Source organism: Grus americana, chromosome 7 (assembly GCF_028858705.1).
Source record: "Grus americana isolate bGruAme1 chromosome 7, bGruAme1.mat, whole genome shotgun sequence".
NCBI classification, from domain to species: Eukaryota; Metazoa; Chordata; class Aves; order Gruiformes; family Gruidae; genus Grus; species Grus americana.
In genome coordinates this window covers 17,885,128-17,898,707 of record NC_072858.1, presented here as the reverse complement: position 1 = coordinate 17,898,707, position 13,580 = coordinate 17,885,128, and the positions used below count along the sequence as shown (strand labels likewise).

Here is a 13,580-nt window from a genome sequence, read left to right as displayed (position 1 = left end):
TTATACTTTACATGAACTATCTATTTTATTAGAGTACATTGAGTTAAGTCACAGTTGATATTTAAGGCTTGTCTCAAGGGGATTGCTGCTTCCAAAATTTAAAGAGCAGCTGGTTGGAGTCTGGTTCATGCATCTACTAATCACTGCTCATCATCACAAGCTTTCAATCAAATGCCCAGTTCGGTAGACTCTGAATAGCAATTCCAAACGTCCACTTTCTGTATGAACTGTTGCAGTAAATTTGTTTGGGCAAATGCTGAAATAATTGACTAAGATTTTTCAGTAAGACTTACCTGTGTATAGGGCCCATAGTTTTTAATTTGTTGTTGTGCAGCTGTTACCTGCAGTAAAAATTCTTGATATTCTGACTTATTTAGACTAAATATATCTCTGACTTAAATGGAAAATAGACAAGTGTTTGGTTGCAATGATGCAGTAATCGGAAGAACTGATGGTGGCCCCCAAAAACCCCCCAAACCAAATTTCAGACAAGTCTACTGATGTATCTTTTGGATGGAAACAGGAAATCTTAATGATACTCCTTATTGCAGAATGCATTCTTTTATGAGTTTTTCAGGAGTATGTCTTGAGTATTCAGTATTCTGTAGTATATAGGTAACTGACACAAACTTACATGCAAATTGAATATTTTTTTTAATTTACTGGGCAATTAATTTTAATAAATCTAGACTTAGTTGTGATCACAGGTTTTAAATCTTAATGTTCTTAAAGATGATCTCAAAGAGAAAGGATGAGCCCTATGAGTTTATCTTCTAATAATCAAAGATGAATCTTACAAATCATCAGCTATCCAAATTAGGGACAGGGTTAAGTTCAAAATGTTAACTGTTGTTATCTCTTACTTTGGGAGACGCAGATCCTTTTTTAATGAAAGCTTTGTATTTAGTGAAACAGAAGCACATAGACCTTGATGACTGACTTCATGTTTCCTAAATAAGAGCACTGAATCATGCATTTTCCGGGTGTGCATCTCTCTGTCATTTTTCTGGTTGATAAATAAATATATTAAACTGTAATCTATGGTATACCAATTCAGCATACATGTATATTATAATGCTTATATCAAACTGAGTCACTGAGTAGCTTACACATCACACGTGGCCTACCCAGGAGGTAAAAATACACTCTGGCATAGATTCCCATTGGATTTGTAGCTACTATGAAATTTCTGTGTATGGGGAAGAAAATATGAATTCTGGTTGAGAAGTCTCTTATTGATGATATATTTAAATAGGGAATGGATATTTAGCTAGAACTAAGTATATTAAATAATTCTATATAGCTGCTGTTTATACTGAAATTTTACATAGGATAATGGCTAAAAGACTCTTATGCAGACTGAAAAATATGTTCTTTCTTCACTATTGTCACTTCATAGTACACATATGAAAGAAAATGCTGTTAATTCTGATTTGAATGACTGTCAATTCACAATATCTAGCTAAATTATCTCTCAAAACCCACTAATGACTAAGATGCTAAAAAAAATGTTTAAGGCAGCAAAACTAGAGTTGAGAAGTGAAAACATTACCTGGAATTTGAACATGCCTAACTACAGAAAAAGCTTTCCATCACTTATCTATAGGTAGTAACCAGACTACTTTTGTCAAATGGAAGCAGTTAAATGTTCGTCTGATTCTCACTAACCACTTCTAAAGCCAAGTAGGTTTTACTGTGGTTTGTGTGTTGCCCCCCCCCCCCCCCATCAAAATACTACTTTCATTAAGTGTTGCCTTTTCTTTTATTTTGTAAATGGAAATATATGAATTGATCTGTATGCATTATGGGCTCCAGGATAAAAGCAGTGCTTTGAATGGTGATATTGAGGATTTGATAATATTTAGTGCTTTGCTAATAGTTTGTGCTATGTCTTGTTTTGCTAATAATTTACAAAGCACCAAATTCTTCTTTCAAATCATTGAAATAAGTTCAAGGGGATGATTGGGGCTGGTGGTAGAGAGAGATATTCTCTACTAGTACTGCAGTGTATTCACTGTTTCTGAAGGTCATCTAAAAAATAAGTTGTTCGCTATACACACCCCCTGATCAGTTGTAATCATTTCATGCACTACAAGCTTGTACTTTCTTTATAAATGCCTATAAGCATTATATTTATAATATTCCATTCCTAAAACCACTGCAGTGATGCACACAATTCTACTACTGTGATAATGATACAGTAATATAAAATTAGTGCAATATCATCAAGGTGATATCCCGAATTATACTTCTGTACTCTCAAATCAGAGATCAGGACTGGCAATGGGAATGCATCAGATGCTGAAATGAAAGATGCTGCGGATGCCTCTGCCCAAGGCAGTGCGTGTGCGCCTCTGATTTCCAAAGCTAGGAGCAGCTCAGAACTGGTCTCTCACATGTCTCAATGCTGTGGTCAGCAGTTTTTATGTACTTTGTACTGTGCAAATTCTACCTAGTTTTGGGACCTATGATGTATGTGTACTACCTCAGTGTTATCAGTAGTCTGTTGTATACCAATGGAAACTGTGGAGTTTTCATTTAATAAAGTGAAAAACATGATGTTTTGGAGGAAGTGATACGTCCAGTAATTTTTTTGGTAAAATGTACCGTTCTGATCTGCCAGGAAAATGCATACTCTCACTAACCAGAAACTTTTTTTTTTCTTCTTCTTTTCTTCTCCTCGAGAGAGAAATTTGTTCTGCAATGATGAGTAGTCAAATTTTAGAAAAACCTTCCATTATTAAGGAAGGTTTTTTCAAGCTGCAGCTTTTCTATGTGGTCAACACAGACAGGAAACTTGAGCAACTAGAACCTGAAAGCAATCCACTTGTGAATGAACATTCAAACCAGTTATTAACCAGCAGTGCAGCACAGCAACAACTGACAAATTGACTACTTGATTAAAAGAAGAAAAGTCAAAGCCTGGTACTGAAGCTTTGCATTCTGTCTTAAGAAATGTCATACAACTTCAGTTCCTCTCTAGGCACAGTTCACTCACTGTGAAGCACAAATTATTGGTCTGCTTACAGGGGAGTTAGAATTATACAAAATCAGGGAATACGTTGCTGGTTTGGTCTATGTAAATGACATTGGGTATCTTCTCTTTTTGATTGAAGTTCTTTATTTTTAATTCAGCTCTTTGACAACAGTCCCAAGTGTGTATCACAGCTCTAGTAAGTGCTGTTTCCTTTCTTCTTTAAAAATAAATTTTAAGAAAAATATATTATTTAAAATGAAATGTATTGTAAACCCCAATATCAAATTTTATTAATGAAAAATGACTGACATTAGCCAAAAATGTAGCCTGGATTTTTGGACCTTTGCTTTCTTCCCCTGAAGATCTTTGTGTTGAATTTATTTTACCTCATGCTGACACTATGCATGAAATAGAAGCTGAAATCAAACAGACAGTTTATATTTATCTAGAATTTTTCTATGTTAATGTTGCTCAGAGTGGAATTGGAAATTGGCTTATTTGCAAAGAAGAGTAACAGGTTTTGTTCAAACTTGGATGCTGATCTCTTTTCAGCCATCTGTTCAGAGCAAAAGCAGGAGCAGCAGACCTGACCCCCTCCAGATGATGGCAATGAGCTGCTCTGCCCAGAACAGTCACCATTTCATATTGCCCTTGAAAACCAAAATTGAAAAATTCAATTCTGAATTTAGTTGCTTTGTTGATATTTATGAATGTAAATGCATGGTTTTTTTTCATGCTGCTGACCCAGTAAACTTCACAAAGATAGCTCTTGCCTCATTAAAAATTTAGTCTTCATCATATGATTAATTCATGTGACTACTCTTATAACTACAATAAACCAAATTTTATGTTATAGACTTTCTTTTATGTTTTTATACCCTTTAATTCTGATTTATAGCTACTATAGATCATGTTGCAGTCTGAAGTCTGAAGTTTTAAAATGGCTGTGACCTTTGAAAGAGGAGACAACCCTATAAATTTGCTGTTGCAATATTTTACACTAGTGTAGAAGTAAAATGCCAGACAAAAAAGAGAGGCTTTAGTATGCTTGTAGAGTATTCTTTTAGTTAAAAAAAAAAAAAAAAAAATTAAAGAGAGGTCTTTCAATGTTTTCTTTTTTAATACAGGTGGGTAGGAGTATTTTTACTACAGGACAAACTGAGATGGTATATGTATACCGGTTTTTCCCCCCGCATAAGTGGTGAAAGTCTTGAAGTAGTGATGACTAGGAAATCCTTTCTGCTTCTTGACATGTTTTGGAATTGACTTTATAAATCTTTAGCTATATATGTTCACTATAGCACTATTGAAATGTTCTCCTTTCTGTTCAGCGCTGACGTGCGTTGGGGTACCTTTCCCATGTCCCAGAAATAATATATGTCCTCATGGAGCAAGCAGACATTCTGTGGGTGGTTGGTTCGGTTGGGGTTTTTTCCATTTAAATTGAAGATGTGGGGAAAAACTCTCCATAATATTTCTGACAACATAGGAGATTTCTAATTTCTCTGTTATTTGTGATATGGTAAGATCATTAGTAGTAAGGGTTAAATGCTAGTTTTCATTCTTTTGGTAATCTCAGTGATGTGGACTAATTAATGGTAAAATAGGAATTATGAAGATATGCAATTTATTTTACAGAAGCTACTGATACAGAACCTCAGTTTTCATTCAACTCTTCCACATGATCTGCTTGCTTGCTGACTTTTCTTGATAGGCATCCTGTCTTCCATTTAACTGTGTACACTACATTTAATTGCTATTTAGATTCAGGATCCAGTTATTTTTCAATGGAACTCAGGATATGGAGTACATACCTTTAAAAACAAACAAAACCTACCCCAAACCCTGTCTTTAAGTTGGCATATGGGGCATTTCTTACATATCAGACTACTCCGACTTAGTCTGGTTGGTACTCATGAAAAACATGTAAAAATGAATAGGGGTCTCATTGTAAGATGCTAAACTGTTCACATTTCTTACACCCCTTTTGTTTTTTAGAGAAAGGAATCAGCTGACAGGGTCATACACTGTCATTTAAAATTAGACTGACTAGAAGAAATTAATCTTTTCAGCCCTCACTAATACATAATTCAGTCTTCGGCAGTAGCTAAGTGAGATTACAGCCCTTTCTATTTTGAGGTTTCTTAAGTATTTAAAGCCTTTGATGTTTTTTGAAAATCCAATCATGTCACTGCAGTGTTTGAAAGAAAGCCTGCATTTTGTTTAACATCTCAGATTTTTATTTTTGAAAAATGAGTTTCATTTTTAATAGTTGTTTCATCTTTGGATTTAGAAATGTGTTTTATTTATGTTCAAAGCATCTTCTAATAAGATGACTAAGGGTGACTTTGAGCAATGACCCTTTGTCATCACATTAACTGATTTAGAAATTTGGTTCACACTGTTTCTAAATGTTACTTTGCTGTGGGCTTTGAAAACAATTTTATTCTAAAAATTCTAGGAAATACAACCTTAATGCAATTCAAAACTATTTTTAAAAATCCAGGAAAAAAGTGTGTGCTATTTATTTCATGGAAAAAAAAAAAGGTCTATTTAAATCTACTTTTTTGAGGTAGCCATCTCAACCATCTAAAAATAAACCCAAAGACATGAGACTAGAACATTAATTTTCTTTGCCAGTTTAACTCCATCTTATTTTTGACATAATAATATGAGGTGTATATATATATATTGAAATACTTTTATAAGAGATGTTAGGTGGATGGTAGGTTTTACAGTAATCCTGGAGCCCATAAGACATCAGAAAAGACACTGTCTTTTAAACAGAAAACTTTAAAAAGGTGGAATGAAAGAAAATGTGCTTCAAAGGTAATTTAACTTTTTTCAAGTGTAAGAAGTCTTTCCATTTTGCATGTGAAATGAATACACGTGACTACCTAAAGACTGTTCTGACTTGCTATGAGGTATGTAAAGAGAAGAAAGTCCTTCTCTTCATTGTCTTAGTTCTGCCACTCAACATCAGTGTTATAAAACTGAAAACAAGTGACCCTTAGAATATCCATTCTGTATCTGATTTTGTAAGTGGGCTGAATTTTGGGAATTATGGATTGGAAGTCAATTACATAGGAAATCAATATAATTCTTCATTACAATTTTTTTCTTTATTTGAAAAGTATCCCCAATTCTAAGAGCCAGAAATAGATTAATCTTTCTCTATTGGTTATGTAACATTTGAATGCCAAAATGCTGGCTTTGCACCAGAAGACACAGCTCATAGTTGATGTATTTGAACAGCAATATATAAATTGCTGTTCTCAAATGCAAGAACTTAAAGAACTTAAGCACTACTTTTAGTATTCACAAGCTGAGCATAAAGTGGTAAACTTCAGTTAATATAAAGAGATGGAACTAATTCACAATTAACTGAAATTTTGAAGAAAGGCATGAAATTGGATCATCATAATAATAATACAATTGGATCATTTTGAACTCTGAGAAATATTTTGATCTAGACAAGAAGATAGTCTTTTCTGATAAACTCTACCAGCTATGGCTTGCGAAGTTGAATGGTGTCTACAAGGCCCCTATGTTTATTTTCTCCTTTGCCTGATACACTTAATACACATTCTGCCTTAATAAAGGATCATGAGCAGTTCTTTTCACTTTAATTACATTGAGGAAGGATGGGTAGAACACATGCATGATGCACTTTGAGCTAAAACTCCAATATGATTTCCTCTAATTGGTACCAACATGCCAGTTTTTAAAATTAAAGTATGAATCAAGATTGTTCTATTATAAGAAAGGCAGAATAAGCACCTCGATAAGCTTTCCACCTGGCATGTTGTTTTGAAGCCTTATTACTAAATATGCTGTCAGTAATACAGAAAGGTTCCCATCATTACAGAAGGTATGCTTATGTTGGTATTAATTGAAATAGAGATTTTTCCAGACTGTCTAGGCTGGCAGAAATGCATTTTCCAGACTATAGCAACATTATATGGTAGTTCCAAGTGTATCTTGCGTTACAAGTGACAGCCTTGTTTCAAGCTTGTGGGACGCAGCATATATGCCAGATTTTCCAGTTTGTTCTCAGCAAGGTTAAGTGAAATTAGATGAACTGGACTAAATTATCTGTTCATATGGAAATTGTGTCACTGTTTAGATGTCAGAACAGGACATACACAAATGAGCTTAGTTCTTGTGCTGCTTTCCATAAACTAATGAATCCTTGAGCTCAAGGTTGAGGAGCTCCTAGGCTGTGCTTCAGAATCTAGGGAAATTAATCTCCTCATCTTCCTTCTGCTGTACCCCTTTAAAAGTTGTAGTGATTTTTCTTACAGCAAGATGGATTGTTGCCTTTTTCCCCATTGCCAAGTGCAATGTTTATTGTCAGCACTACAGTGATGTGTTGTACTGACAGCTGAGAAGGAGCTGGATTGTTTCTGCTCTGCCAAGAAGCCCTATATCTGTGTATATAGAATATTCAGCTATTGTAAGGTACTTTGCTATTTTATGGGTCTTCAAATATCTCACCTGGTTTACTTTGTGGAATCCAAGTCAGGAGCTGTCTCTTGAGCCCTCAAACCTTTAGAACATGTGGTCAGGTAAGAAATGACCACTGCTGAAGTCTGTCTGCAGCATGCTACCACAGCATGCTACCAAGATTCTGCTGTAGAGGATTAAAATTTTGAAGTTCATTGAATTTCTTACTTCTTGGAAAAATGCCATATGCTTTAAGTCATGATATTCATGATGCACAGAGAGGAGAATGTGCTGAAGCACACGATGCTGAGGCATTTGAAGCAACTTTCAGCATCTGCTAAGTAATTCAAGTTATTTGGATTAATACTTTTTTTTTTTTTTGGAAACTGATCATCTTATTAGTTCTACTCACCTGCTGTCTTTAAACATGAATTAAGTTTCTTTTTAAACTTAAAAGCCCCTATAATTGACCATTCTGAATATTAGAAGTTAACTGGCCATGCAGTAAAGCTTTTTGGGGATTAGGCTCATCTCTCATGGTGTCTAGTAGACACAGAAATAAGCAGTAGAACAGGATATAATGCCTGAAGTAGATGTTTTTGAGAATCTCTTCATGGTTTTATAAAATTATAGCCAAACTTGGCATTTAAACACAGCTGACAGAAAAAGAAAATTAATTACAGTTAATTTACAGATTGGCATGCTGTTTTTCCTCTAAATTGTGACTGAAGTTATTAAAAATGGTGTTTTGTTTCTATGCAAAAAATTTATTATTAAATGGCATCTAGTGTGAGGCAATTCTTTATTCAATGTCAGTTTTGGCATGTTTATTTTCCAATTTCATTTTTTATACTGGAATTTGAGTTGAGTGTGTCTCCTGCTATCGAGTTCTAATCAAATGCAGTACATCCATGGGAGAACATATTTCTTGTATGAACAAGGAAATGCAGCTCTAAACAATGGTACTGTGAGCAAGAGGGGAAGTCTTCAGTAACAGCAATGCCTAGCACTTCCCGCTGCTCACAGGAAGGAGCTGCACCTTTCTGAATTTAAGGTTTCTGCATCCCAATACCCTTCCAGAAACTGAGTGCAAATACCTTTAACTTTCGCAGGTGTATTTCTTGTCTGTATCAGCTTCTACATAATCCTTATATTATTTGAACTACTGTTACTTAATTATTTTTTATTTCAGTGTAATCTTTGTTAATCTTGAGTATCAAAAGTCCTTGAATAATCGGAATAGATGTGCAATCACCAGGTTTTGAAGCAGTCCTGGACATAATGTCCTCCTAGTCCAGCCTGCTTGCTAGATTGACAGAAGACTGCTGCTGTAAACTGCTTACCTGCCTGTCTTCAGAGGGCCCATGCGGACTCCGCAGCAGGCAGGGAAATGTGTTAGAGTCACAGAGGTCTAGAGAAATGAGGAGGTGTAAATTTACTAAACTTCATGACAGGCACTAGCCCCAGGTTAGAAAACTGAATTCTTACTAACTTGGACTGCTCTTGTAATCTAGCAGTCAGAGAAAATTAACAAGTATCTGTTTGGTTAATTTTAACTTGTTTGGGAAATTATGATCATATTGTTTACTGTGCCCCCAAATGGCTGTCAACTCCAACTACCACAGATGATGTAACCTTCTAATATGACCCAGAAACACCTGAAAAAGCTTCATAGAAGAAAGAAGTATCTGAAGCTATTGCCCAGATTTTTGCTGAGTAATTAAGCCACAATAAACATTTCCGAATTTTCATTTTGACTTTGGGCTACAGAAATTTTCAATGTTTTGCTGGTTTAAGATTATAAAACTCTAAAAAGACAAAATTGTATTTTTTAAAGTTCAAATCTTATGGTCTGGTCAGAAGATAAATCCTAAATGTTTAAATATATTTAAATATATTGCAAGCCATTCTTTTAAAGCATGCATAAATGTACATGTATTCTTATTTTGATTTCATAGTACTGGAATGATCTGCACTGCATCTTCTGGGAATTCATCTTACAAAAAATATAAAGCAAGGATTGGGCTGAACCACAAAGTGTGCTCAGTTGGCTTTGGAGGTGTAGTTGTCATGGCAGTCTCTTCCAAGTATCTAGTTTTCTGACTGGGGCATTTTATAAGGCTGAAAAAACTGCTAAGCTAAAGATACTTTAATTTGTATAAGTTTTTGCTCTGATTATTACATATAATGAGAAGGGATGGTACAAAGTGAGGAGGATATAACAAGTGCATGGATGGAAAATAAAATGAAGGTAAAAATTATAGTGATTGCAAGCTCATTATTTTTGTACTCAGTTAACGTAATTAGGTTTTTAAAGTCTAAAACTAAAATATTGAAGTGTGTTTATATCTTTAGAGGACTGTTTTAAGAGAATTACATCTGCTAGAGAAGAAAATGATGTTTTTATTCAAGAAATATTTCACTTTTTATTGGGACTGGTATCTTTAATTTACTCCAACTCTAGGTATGCAAGTTCCTTGTTGGCTAGCAAGAGTGATGATCAAACTGTTTTGTTTTCTTGGGGAAGTCAATCTGTCTACATGTGTTCTGATCTATAAGTATGTTGTTAACGCAAACTTTTTTTTGGCCTCTAAAAACAAACAGCTGCATAGAACTTAATGTTCTTTGAGAGCTCACATGACTAGAGATAGTAGGGTAAGAGGTAATTTGGTAGCTAATAACTCTACAGAGGAAAACACTTTTTCAGTGTCTATCTTTTTTTTTTTTTTAATAAATCAGAGTTGTATTAGTATTTATCTAAAAAAGGACATGCCAAATCGCATTCACTCAATACTCAGTGCAAAATTACGGTAACTTGCTACCATATTAATAGCAAATAGACTGTGTAAAGCTATATCAAAAGTTGTCATACTTTAAATATGGTGTATCATCATGTAGGCGCTTAATTTGTGGCAAGAGTCCCAGGCAGAGAAAGTCTAGCAGTCCCTGCTTAAGCTCCAGCTGCCTCTAATTGCTGCAGATTTTCTGAAAGGAGGTAGCCTGTAAGACACACAAGTACCAAATTATAAAGGTCAAAGCCAACGCAGTCACATTCAGTGAGAAAACTGAGTTGTACTGATTATGGAGCAAAAGAGCAATGCGTGCTCGATAGAAAGTCCTCTTAACCAGGCAGCTGTATTCAAGTCTAGCAGCCAGCCTTTCGATGGCTTTGCTTAGTGTGGACTGCGCTGTATTAGTTTCGCTTCTGAGCTAGCAAAAGCATGGACTGCTTGGGTCAAATCTTCATGCAAATTTAACAATGTTAAGTAAAACTGAAGAAAGGTTTCTTGCCAGCTGCATTCAGAGGAGCACTGAATGCCACACACACACTTACTGACTAATTTAAAGTCCTAAAATTCTGAATCACTTGGAGCAATTTTTAGTGGACTTTTTCTTTTGAACTGCTTTATTTAAATATAAATAACAACAGCAGGCCTTTGACTTGTAATAACACACAATGAATGCCTTTCTTTTCACTCATGCTTATTGTTTTTAGGTGAACATTTTTTACAGTTAAGTATGTGAGCATAGAACTCTATTTATCTGTTTACCTGTCTACATTTTTGGCCCTTTCTTCTAATATTTATTCATTGTAGATAGTAACCAGAAGTCCAGTGCCTCTGTTGTAAGATGATAATCACTGATACCGGCAGATACCACTGATAAAAAGCTCAGATACCATTGTTGGATAGTACGAACCCCTTATTCACCAGCCTATATAGTCACTGCTCAAAATCATTAATTAAGCAAATAAACATATGCAGCAAACACTCTTGTCTCCATTCTGAAATCAATACTGTATGAGCGTATGATCTATTCAAGTGAATTTAATTTATGAAAACAAACTAACAGCCTTAACAGTTATTTGTAATTTGTATATCTTATTCACTTCTTGGGTTTATTTTCTTTATTTAAAAAATGCTTTACAAACTAATCTGTTCTTTTTCTTTCTTGTGCCTTTATCCTTTCCAAGGTTATGCCTTTCTGCTGTTCCAGGAAGAAAGCTCTGTACAAGCTCTGATAGATGCCTGTCTGGAAGAAGATGGGAAACTTTACCTGTGTGTGTCAAGTCCCACAATCAAGGATAAACCAGTAAGTAGCTTATGCCATGACACTTATGCTGGTTGCTAACCCATTTGCTGTTACTCTTTTCAGTTAGTAAGTAAAGACTGATTTACAGTTAATTGACTTGTCCATTTCCTGTTGCTGTCCTTGCTGTTACATTGAATTGACTTTCTGTATCAGCGTAACATGGTTTTAACATTTGCTTCTTTCTGATAAATGCCATGTTCAATTAACTTTTATATTTGGTACTTCTGGCATCTCACAGGAGTATGCATCCTTTTACAATGTTAGCTGTAAGACAATCAGATTATAATTTTTCCCTCTATGTTATTTGAAAGAAAAGAAGGGCTTATGCAACGAAGAAACTTACCCCCCCCCCCCCCAAATTAAAATCCAGATACCTTCAACTATCCCCTTTACTTCATTAGGTTTCTTTATTATTATTTTTTCTGTATGCAATAGCTAATCAATTTATAAGTAGGTCTCATTTACCTTATATAAACTGCAGGGTAAAAACAAGTAATGCAGACAGCTATAGCAGAATAGAAGACATACAGTAACCTGTTTCTATTGATCACATCTCTAACATTCTTTAATGCTAGTCTTTTTTGTGATTATGGATACATGCAGATTAGATGAAAACTACAGATAAATATGATTAGATTAAAAAAAAAAAGCACGCACAGATAAATGAACAACCCAGTACTACAGCACAGTGAGTGTGCTTATGTGATTTCTAGGATCAATAAATGTATGTATAAATGCAAAAGCTTTATCCAAATAACTTCTGAGCAGGTTTTTTTCTGTGTAAAGATTTCTTATCAACTGTGTTGCTTGCTGCTTAACAGAAATGAGCGTTCACACATTATAAAAACTCCTTTTGTATCCAAGCACAGAAATTAATTTTATCTCCATGCCTATCAGTGCTTTAAAATTTGTGGATCGTTGTATGTGATTTCAGGAAAGCCAGAAGCCCAAACTGCAACTGTAATTGCACATACATGGTAAAATATACTGAAAGTCCTTTCACAGAATTCTTATTATAATGGCAATTAGGGGCAGAGAATTAATGAGGTAGCAGTTTTGCTATGATGAAATTTAACTCAAGCCTGGCCTCTAGAGGTGATAAATGAATTGTCCACCTTCTTTCAAACACACAGATAAGCTATGTCCTCAAATTGTTTTGGTGCTTATACCACTGATTCACTGCTTTTGTGAAGTTAAAATTGTATTTTTAATTATAAAAAGATTTGGCAGTTGTTTCTGAATTTTAATCGAGTTTTCAAGTTCTTCTACTAAAAACAATCCTTAATACAGGTGCAAATTCGACCTTGGAACCTAAGTGACAGTGACTTTGTGATGGATGGGTCTCAGCCTTTGGATCCAAGAAAAACTATCTTTGTTGGAGGAGTTCCACGGCCCCTCCGAGCTGGTGAGTAGAAGGAAAATGTAGGGCATGTAGTAGGGAGTTCCAGATTAAGCAGAAAAGATGAGAAAATATATATAGTATACGTAAAAGAAATAGAGCAATAATATATATACTCTGTCTTTTCCAAAGATTATAGCTCACTTTTTTAGTCATTGAGTGTCTTCCTGTCTACAAAATACAAACTGTGAACATTTTTGATCTTTTCAATAGGTTACTAATTAGGATTTTCAGTAGAAAGTTTTCCCCAAGTTTGCATAATATCCTAGAGCTTGGCTGATCTTTCGTAACGTATGCCATCTTAATCCTAACCCTGATTTGCTTGCTGAGATGCAGACAAGTTTCCCTTCCTTTTGACTAGAACACAAACTTCTCCCAGCCCTGTTACAAACCAATTCCAACTGCAGCTTTGATTTCTCTTTCCCTTTTTCTCAACCCTAACCCTATTTTTCCTGTGGAGCTATAGACAAGGCCTCTCAGCTGTTGTCCAGAAGGAAGATTTCTCCCAGTCCAGGTCTCTTCGTAGCCCCACTCTGTACTGAAGACCACTCCCCAGACCCACTCCCAATGTAGCTCTTTTACTCAATCATTTTCTTCATCCTTACTCTTTTTTTCTTCACTTTTATTTGCAGAGCAATAGACGAGACTCCTTTACCTTTGGCCAGA

General features: G+C 35.0%; 1 protein-coding gene across 15 annotated transcripts in view; it reads left to right on the top strand.

Moving 5' to 3' along the window:
* Positions 1 to 13,580, top strand: part of CPEB3 (cytoplasmic polyadenylation element binding protein 3) — a 95,123-nt gene that overhangs the window by 73,329 nt on the left and 8,214 nt on the right. For all 15 annotated transcript variants that reach the window (XM_054832372.1, XM_054832369.1, XM_054832375.1 and 12 more), the window contains 2 exons: positions 11,397 to 11,515; positions 12,806 to 12,920. In XM_054832372.1, the coding sequence (XP_054688347.1) occupies positions 11,397 to 11,515; positions 12,806 to 12,920 (234 nt within the window). The remainder of the gene's footprint in view (positions 1 to 11,396; positions 11,516 to 12,805; positions 12,921 to 13,580) is intronic.